This window comes from Heteronotia binoei, chromosome 1, assembly GCF_032191835.1.
Source record: "Heteronotia binoei isolate CCM8104 ecotype False Entrance Well chromosome 1, APGP_CSIRO_Hbin_v1, whole genome shotgun sequence".
Lineage (NCBI taxonomy): Eukaryota > Metazoa > Chordata > Lepidosauria > Squamata > Gekkonidae > Heteronotia > Heteronotia binoei.
Genome location: NC_083223.1, coordinates 103,207,343 through 103,216,249, shown reverse-complemented (window position 1 = coordinate 103,216,249; position 8,907 = coordinate 103,207,343). Strand labels below are relative to the sequence as shown.

General features: G+C 43.2%; 1 protein-coding gene across 1 annotated transcript; it reads right to left on the bottom strand.

Moving 5' to 3' along the window:
* Window positions 1-3,037: 3,037 nt before the first annotated feature.
* MARCKS (myristoylated alanine rich protein kinase C substrate) lies at window positions 3,038-7,475 on the bottom strand. The gene is made up of 2 exons (XM_060238321.1): window positions 6,834-7,475; window positions 3,038-4,985 (listed from the first exon to the last, which is right to left on the bottom strand). Exons 1-2 carry the CDS (start codon window positions 6,930-6,932, stop codon window positions 4,236-4,238), a joined length of 849 nt encoding a protein of 282 aa, XP_060094304.1. The 5' UTR covers window positions 6,933-7,475; the 3' UTR covers window positions 3,038-4,235.
* Between the last annotated feature and the right edge of the window lie 1,432 nt (window positions 7,476-8,907).

Below are 8,907 nucleotides of genomic sequence, written 5' to 3'. Positions count from 1 at the left end.
AAGTTGGGAAAAGTGGCACCCTGTTGGGGCCACTGTAAGCTGGAAAACAGAACACCAAAAATAAGTTTTTGGCCAATCACTCCAAGGCTGTGATCTTTGACATATTCAGTAGGAATTCTCACTGAAATTAGTGAGATTGAGTCAGTATGCTTGGAACTGAGAAATGAAATTCAAATATGTTTACCACATTCTGATAAGATTTCAGTGGCTTTGAAGTAAGCATGTTACAGGATGTAGTCAATAATCTGATACTTATTTCTAAGAGTGCTTGTTTAAGATTACAGCCTTAAACTATTATGTCATGATTCCCCCTTTTAAATAAGACATTAACATTCCAGTCCAGAACACCCTAGTAAATTACATGAACACTAAGCTAAGGTACTTGGGGCTGCAACTTCAATAATTTTGTGCATTAAGATCTATGTAAATTACTAGTTATTCAAATTATTCATTGGTTGCCATTTTCATGGTAAGCTGTTTACTTAACTTCATTATTACTTCACTATAGGGTTGTCAAGTCCAATTCAAGAAATATCTGGGGACTTTGGGAGTGGAGCCAAGAGACTTTGGGGGTGGAGCCAAGATCAAGGCTGTGACAAGTATAATTGAACTCCAAAGGGAGTTCTGGCCATCACATTTAAAGGGACGGTACACCTTTTCAATTCCTTCCTTCCATAGGAAATAATGAAGGATAGGGGCACCTTCTTTTGGGGCTCATAGAATTGGACCCCCTGGTCCAATCTTTTTGAAACTTTGGGGTATTTTGGGGAGAGGCACTAGATGCAATACTGAAAATTTGGTGCCTCTACCTCCAAAAACAGCTCCCCCCCCCCAGAGCCCCAGATACCAGCGGATCAATTATCCATAATTTTCTATGGGAATAAATCTCCATAGAGAATAGAACTCCCAGAAGACATTTCCCTCCCCTCCCCCCGCTTTCTGACGACCCTGAAGCGGGGGGAGGGCCTCCAAACCAGGGGATCCCCTGCCCCCACCTGGGGATTGGCAACCCTACTTCATTACCAACATTTTACTGAGATATTTTCAGTGATGTCCATTTTAGCTGACTCAAGTAGAACAGAATATTATTGCCAAGGCTAATTAGCCGATTTTAAATCTGGGATCAGCATACAAATAGCAACAGAACCACCTTATTCTGTTCACAACTGTGTTTTATATAAACCAGACATGTTCTGAAAGTAGTAAAAAACAAACATACATTTACACTGTAAATGACAACCTTAATGCAGCAGTGTTACTTGTTGCAAGATACATATATCCTTGCAATCCTATTCCAGACTAAATCCACAGTTCATTGTCTTGGAAACATTCTATTTAGGAATATACTGTAGCAGTAAGCAGAGTTACAGCCATCTAAATCCAGTGAAGTCAATGGGTTTTAAATTACTGCCCTAGAAGTAACCTAGAACTGGTTTTGGGGTGGGTATTAATCTTTTCTCAACAATAAAGAAATTGGGTCTTTCAACTGACAGTCTTGAAAGCAATTTGGCATATTACTTGAAGGGGAATAAATCATATACTGCCAAAAAATTGCAGCTAATTATGTCTACTTGTTACATGTTTTTTCAATTCAGCAATATCCTTAGTAAACCTGAAATGCAAAATAGCCCTACATTCTACTAAACTCTTATGTATTTTGAAGTAGGTGCAAAACTTAAGCTTGGGCAAGACTCAGAAGGAATTCCATTCAAAATTCACTAAGGCTCAGGCCTATCTTTAAATCATGCTTTTTAAACAAAATATTACATGCTAAACCACACAACAGAAATTTACAACATAATGTTATGAACCCTTCACTAAGAGTTCTGAATGGAAAGTACCCCAACCAATTAAGTCCAAAAATGACACTGGTATGGAGAATCTCATTTTACATCAATTTATTTCATCCCATGGCCATTTAAAGCATAATAAGTCAATACATTTCTAACACTACAGAGAATACCAGGGTGACCAGAGTATATATACAAGCCACAAAAAAATAAAAGATGTGGACGGCTGAATAAGAGTATGTATTCAGTATGGAATCCATTGAACTTCATTCAGCTCTGACTTTGTTCTTTAGGGAACAAGGTGCTAATGTGCCACTCTCTCATAAAATGAAGTGTAATTGCTTCCAAAGCAAGTTACTGCTGAAAACATAGATGGAAGCAAGTTAAGTGTAACACTAAATTTCACCTATTAAAACCTAGGAGCAACACTTCCTTGAATCAATTTCCACCCTCCAACACTACTACTATTCTGCATTTGTTTTTACAAAAGCCTACTGTTTTATTAAGGCATAATTTGCCCTGAGCAATATGGTGGAAATTAGCCCAAAAGTGAACAGTTAAAGGCAAGCACCAAGTGACTATTTTATAGACAAATGTAGTTTTTTTTTTGTTACCTATGGCTGAGAGTAAAAAATATTGCTCAACAATTTGGTAGAACAAAAGCTTTTACTTTAGGCTAGACTTCCAAGGCTGCATATGCTCGAAGTCAAGCACTGAAGTATATATTGAAATGGTTAACAACTTACATGTAAGATTAAACCTTTGCTGTATTGATACCTGGATTCAGGTATCCATGTTTGAAAACTCAGGCTAAGGCTCCTGATATTCCAAACAACCACAGTCAAAGTGTCAAGTCAACTCAAGATAAAAGATAATCTAGTGTACCACGGACTGGTCCTTAAGGCTTTGCTTACATATACACCCACTCTAGCTAAAGTCAACTGGTGCAAGCCTGTTTTGAACAAATTCTAGTTTGTCTTAATTCTGTTTTTCCAGATCTCATATTAGCCAGGTTAAGTATCCAGAGTGGCACAGGTTGTTTCGCTTAAACCTAATGCATCTAAGAAGCCCTTCAAGGTCTTTGTTCTACAGGTACTGCTTTTGGAGGGCCCAGAAGACCAAAGTTCCATTATTTAGAAATCAAGAGTAACATTTAATGTCAAACAAGTGCCTCTTTGTACAAATTTAGACAATACAGTCAACTTACTAAGCTATCAAGAGCATCCGGAAAAAGAAACACAGCCAAATTCTACATTTTATTCACATTTATTTTTCGCTTTTAGTGTGCTCACAGAAAATTAGAACACCTTAAGCAGGAATTTAATAGCAATTTTGTAAGCAAAGTTACATTCCATCTCTAAGTCAAATTGGTCAAAGCTTCTCCAGTATTTACAAAAAAACATGATAGACAAGATGCTACACAAAAACCATTGCATCTGAAATTGGTTTTTTCTTCTTTATTCTCAAAGACAACTGGAATAAGAAAGCATCGTCTGCTGTCATCAAAAACATACCACAGTATAAACAGTAACCATTCCACTTATCACAGCTTGGTTGAGTTTAAAATTGTGTTTGTGTGTGTGTGTGTGTTTTAAGGTCCAAGATTACTGCAATTTTACAAAAAAAAAAATGGGCAGGGTGGAAAGAGTTGCAAACTTAATGTGCTTCTGGATATCAAGATTTGTTTTTATACAATAGTCACAGTTAAAAACACCCTGCTGGTAATACATAATTACACTTTATTAAGGTCATAAACCAGCAATAAACAATAAAGCCTATACAACTTGTATTTCTACTTAATCACTGACTGGTACAGCTAACATGAGATAAGTGAAAAGTTCCTATGGTTTAAATGAATTTCCTAAGACTATGATTTTTTTTTTTAAATCTGAGTATTGGAATTTTTTTCTTCCTTCTTAGTCAAGACCTGTAGTGTTGTAAACCTTATAGAACATCTGCCTCACAAAATACATTGTAATAACTTTCTTTTTAAAAAAGACTAACCCCTTATTTCTTGTGGCACATTTTCTTGGCAAGTTATCTGCACCACTAATTCCCCATTGTGACCCCTATCACTTCATTTGCTATCCCTTATTGACCCATCCATCTCCTTCATATATGGGCATGTCCATAGACTGACAGAGGAAAAAAAAGTTTACATTTTGAATAAAGATGCAAAGTATGCAAAAAACATTAATACTGATGCAAAAAAAAAAAAAGGAACAAGGAGGAGGGAGACATTTAGTCTCTCCTCTACCAATTTGGAATGGTGGCAACACAATGATCTGAGATGGGATCTGCGGGTAGAGACAAAAAAAGAGAAAAGACATCTTTTAAAATCAATCCCTGGTTGTAGACAAGTTCTCCAAAACCAGTACCTGGCACCACTCCAAACAAACAAACAGGGGGGAAGAAAAGTTCAATCATTGCAAAACTGCCAATTCTCTACTCTGCTGACTCAGCGGGTGGAGCTTCTGGACTGGACTCAGATGGAGCTTCCTGTGTCGGAGCTACTGCTGGCTCCTCTGCTTTGGGTGCCTCTTGTTCAGTTGAGGTGGCTTCGGTGGTAGCACTAGGGGCAGCTGTTGCCTCTTCCTGTTTCTCCTCGGGCTTCTGCTGCTGCTCTTCAGTGGGTTTACCCTCTTCTCCTGAAGGCTTTTCTGGTGCAGTCTCTTCCGATTTGGCTTCCTGTGAGCCACCAGTCTCCTCCTTTGTTTCCTCTGAGCTGCTAGCAGCAGCAGCAGCAGAGGACTCCTCTGGGGCAGGTTTGCTCTCCTCATTGTTTGCAGTCTCTGGGGCAGCAGCTGCTTCATCCTTGCCTCCTTCTGCGGAAGCAGCTGCACCTTCATTGTCAGCTCCTTCCCCAGCCTCCTTTTTGTTCTTTTTAAAGGAGAAGCCACTGAGCTTAAAGGACTTTTTGAAGGAAAAGCGCTTCTTTTTTTTTTTCGGGGTCTCATTGCTAGAAGAAGGAGTAGTTCCCTCCTCAGTCTTCGAGGAAGACTCCCCTTCGGCAGGAGAGGCTGGCTCAGTGCTCTCTGCTTCTGCCGCCTCCTTCTCAGAGGCTGGCTCTGAAGGGGTCTGCTCTTCCTTCACTGACTCTTCTGCTGGCGCACTGCCATTGGCTTGGACCTCCTCCTTGCCTGCCTCCGCAGCTGCTGGCGAGGCATCGCCATTCACCTTCACATGGCCATTCTCCTGGAAGAAAGTAACGAGGTGTTATTGGTTGAAAGAGCTCTTATGCTTCGGCTGAAGACCATGCCCATCTCCCTCACATCTTAGTCTACCTCATGATCAAGTGCCAGGTTGGTTATTTATATGACCTGGATTACGCAAACTGATCAACGTTAAGATTCCAGCAGCAGTAGTCAGGCTAGTGGCGACAAACCAAAAGCAGGAGCCTTGCCTTGAGGCAACAAAACCTTTTTTCAGGTGCCTCAAGATGCCTATTTGTTAATAGAAACTGGAGTGAAACTGAGCCAAAGCATTTCTTTACTGGATGGCTCTACCTTCATAACAGCATGAAACCAGACTTCATACCGCTGCTTTTCTTATTGGGGGGGTGGGGTGGGGTGGAGGGAAGCAAGACATTCGCAAGAGTCTGACAGGAGGCAATAGGCTATTCAGACCCAAACTCTGAACTCTAGCTACCTTAAATCCTAGGGCAAGGGGGACGTTCGTGCAGACTCCGGAAACATGGTGCTGCAGCTGTCCACGTTTCCCTTCGGCGATTTAAACTACCCTCCCTCGATCCAGTGACCAAGCGATGCCGCTACTTCGAACCTCTACCTCTAGAGGGCACTGTGGCTCCATCTTGGGGGGAAAGCCGAAAAAGCGGGGCGGGGACTCTAGGAAACCACGGAGGGAGGAGACTAGAAGCTAAGAGCTTGCTGGCGGGGTAGAAGGAAGCTTTTGCTCGCGCTTCGGCCAGAACTGCGGAGTCGAAGCAAACAAAGCTCTATGTCGCTTCTCCCAACCGACCCAGTCTTCGTTCTCCCCTCCCCGCCTCCAATGCAAACACTTAAGAAATGTCTCCTTCCCGCCATTGTCTGGCTGGCTACAAGAGGTTCTATCACATTTGTTGCATTTTCCACAAACCACCTCTTGAGGAGGGGAAAAGAGAAGCCCAGGAGGACGGGCGAAAACAGCCAGTCGAGCAGCTGCAGCCTAAGAGGCGTGGTGCCGTTGCTGCTCACCATTCTACAGGCTGTCGCCAAGCCCGGGCTCGATAAGTGCACGCGCGCATCAGGCTCAAGCACGGGGTAGTAAGCAGGAAGACGGAACCGCATGCAGGCTGCATACAAAAACCCAAACCTGCCCTACAGTTACCCCTCTGGGGTCGACGGTCTGCTGCATTCCATAGCAGTTAATACAACAGGCACACGCACACAGGCGGGCGCGCGCTTCCTCTCCGAGTCCACTCTCTCACACACGCTAAGCTTGGGCTATGAACCGCGCAAGGGACACAGCAGGCAAGATGGAGAAGATCTCGTCAACAGCCCCTTCCTCAATACAGATAACTCTCCAGCGCCCTCCCCCCTCCACCGTTTTCTCTTGCCATTGCCTTATCACCAAGCCCCCCCCCCCCCGGCACATACACACACGAACACACACACACACAACGCGCCAAAAGAGGGAGACGAAAATAGAGTGTTACAGTATAGGAAACCACAGGAGACTATCCATCAAGACAGCCATTATCATCCGCGGATCTCACACATCCTCCAGCTATTAAGACAAAGATGCTCCCTGTCTAAGTACAGAACACTGTCTTCGAACGAAAGAGAATACACTGGCCCCCTCCCATATCATGCTTAAAAATGGGGTATAAGGAGGGAGTCTGAAATACAGGCTTGAACCCTAAAAACCAAGTCCACTCACGCAAAACTGTACGAAAAGCCACACCTTTCCATTCAAGCGGTTTTAAAACAGAGAGAAGGGTTTCAGATCAGTTTTTAAAATGTACACCCCACGAGGAGAAAGAAGAAAGCAGTACCAGAACATGCAATGCAAGATTTAAAAATAAAATCACCGTCCCCTTCTTACCTGACCATTCGCTTTGGAAGGAGATGCAGCCACTGCTTCTCCGGGTTTTTCGGCGGCGGCTTCGCCTTTTGCAGCGTTCTTGGAGAATTGGGCACCCATGCTGGCTTATTCAACAAAGAAACTCAACAGATCCAAGAGGAGAGGAAACAAAGAGCGGCGGGTTTGTATAAATGCTGATCGACCAGCAGCCTGAAGAGCAGCAGCGCACACACACAAGCACACCAGAGGGGGAGGAGGAGGGAGGGAAAAGAGAACAGAACCGATTATATTTATATATAGACTCCTTGGTGGGGGGGGAGGTTTGGAATAAAAAATAAAGCTGGAGAGATCAAAAAAGGCAGCAGCGCAGGAAGAAAGGGGGGAAAAAAGGAAGGGGAAAAAGTCGAGCAAAAATATTAGAAGCCCAAGTTTAGTACAAAAAAGAAGTAATAAAAATCCCAGATTTGTAGCCGTACTGTAGACAAGGGGAAAATGGAGAAATCTCCCTGGTCGCTAATAAGATGCGGAGTCCAACGCCCAAGTGCACAGATGAATGGGCTTTCCGAGCGCTGACGGCAGCCCCCACCCGCCGCCGACCAATCACCGCGCCGCCAGACAAAAGAGGGGGCGGGGCTTCCAATTGGAGCGAACAATGGAGTTGCGATTGCAATAATTTGAAATCGGCCTTGGACTGATAATTAATACTCCGAAGAATATAAATAAATTAATGGGATTAAGGCAGGCACCCTGATTTCTCTTTCTCTTTAAAAAGGGGGAAAAACAAAATGTTGCACGGCGGAGTTCATTGCCTGTCCCTTGTGGTAGCAGACGAATGCTCTTTAAAGGAGGGGGGGGGGGCTCTTGATGGTAGTCTCTGTTTGGTGTCTGTCTCTCCAACCTCCCTTCCTCAGTGTTAAATTAGAGACAATGGTTTGACTTGTATGTGTTTGTGATTTCATCCTCTCGCCCCCGCTGCCACCCCCTTCCTTTCCACTCCTCTCCACCCTCTGTTGTTACAGAAAAATCAACAGATAGCGAGGCTTGCGTTTTGGCTTTAATTGGTTGCAATTGTTCAGTCGCCCCAATTTGAAAGGTATTTAAACCACGTAGATCAAATTTCGCCAAACGAGATCATGAGTTGAAATTATTAGGTCTGTAGGCCAGATGTGAAAAATGCTTAAAGCAGCTGCTGCTGTTACCACTGCTATGGAAAGAACATTCCTCCCCCCCCCTCCATTGGCTCGAAATAAAATATTTTGCGAGCAGCCTACGGGTCTAATTAAATTCCGCAGCCTGATTAGCTTTGATTTGTATTTTGAAAATATGTTTGCTGAGAGTGCAAAGCTTTTTCTTGAAGATGAAATTTATGACTGAAGTGAATATCTTTTTATTGTAATTTTTTTAATAAAAGCATTTCACGTGCCTTGAAAATGCTATTAGCGTTAGCCAAATGCAACTCGAGTCTAATTCGTTCCCATTTAGGCGACTGTTGGGCATGTCGGAGCCATGATGGTTTGTGTGAAAATAACAATGTTCTGAATTGCGAGGGGGGAGGAGGCTTCCCATCTTGGGCTATATGCATCCCGACTCTATGGGGAGTTCTCCTTCCGAACCCCATAGAAATCAATGTGTTTTCACATGCCTAGCTATGCATAGAATTGCAACCCTATATAGCGGATTCTTCCCTCCATATCTATCCTGGTGTGATAGAAAGTGTTGCAATATGTAAGTGCTGCTTTAGAAGCAAAAATGGAGATCGTTCGAGTGCTATTTTCCCCCGAGTGACACCAGAAGACCTAATGTATTGTTACAGGATTTAAGAACAATAATGTTTGGAAAAGGGCAGTTATGGGGCGCTGAACCTTCAACGGCACATCTTTCTTTCCCGTATAGACTTCAGATGCGTGATGAGTCCGGATTCATCGCTATTCCAAGATCCCCAGTTCCCCCCATCCCCCATTGCCAACACTCTAGTATTTTTAGCAAGATGGCACTCATTCAAGGCATATTTCATTTCTTGTGGGCAAAACACACCACGAGGCATTTGGTTTTTACATCAAGCTTCCTTCCGCACCCCCTCCTTCCTCGTTTTCTC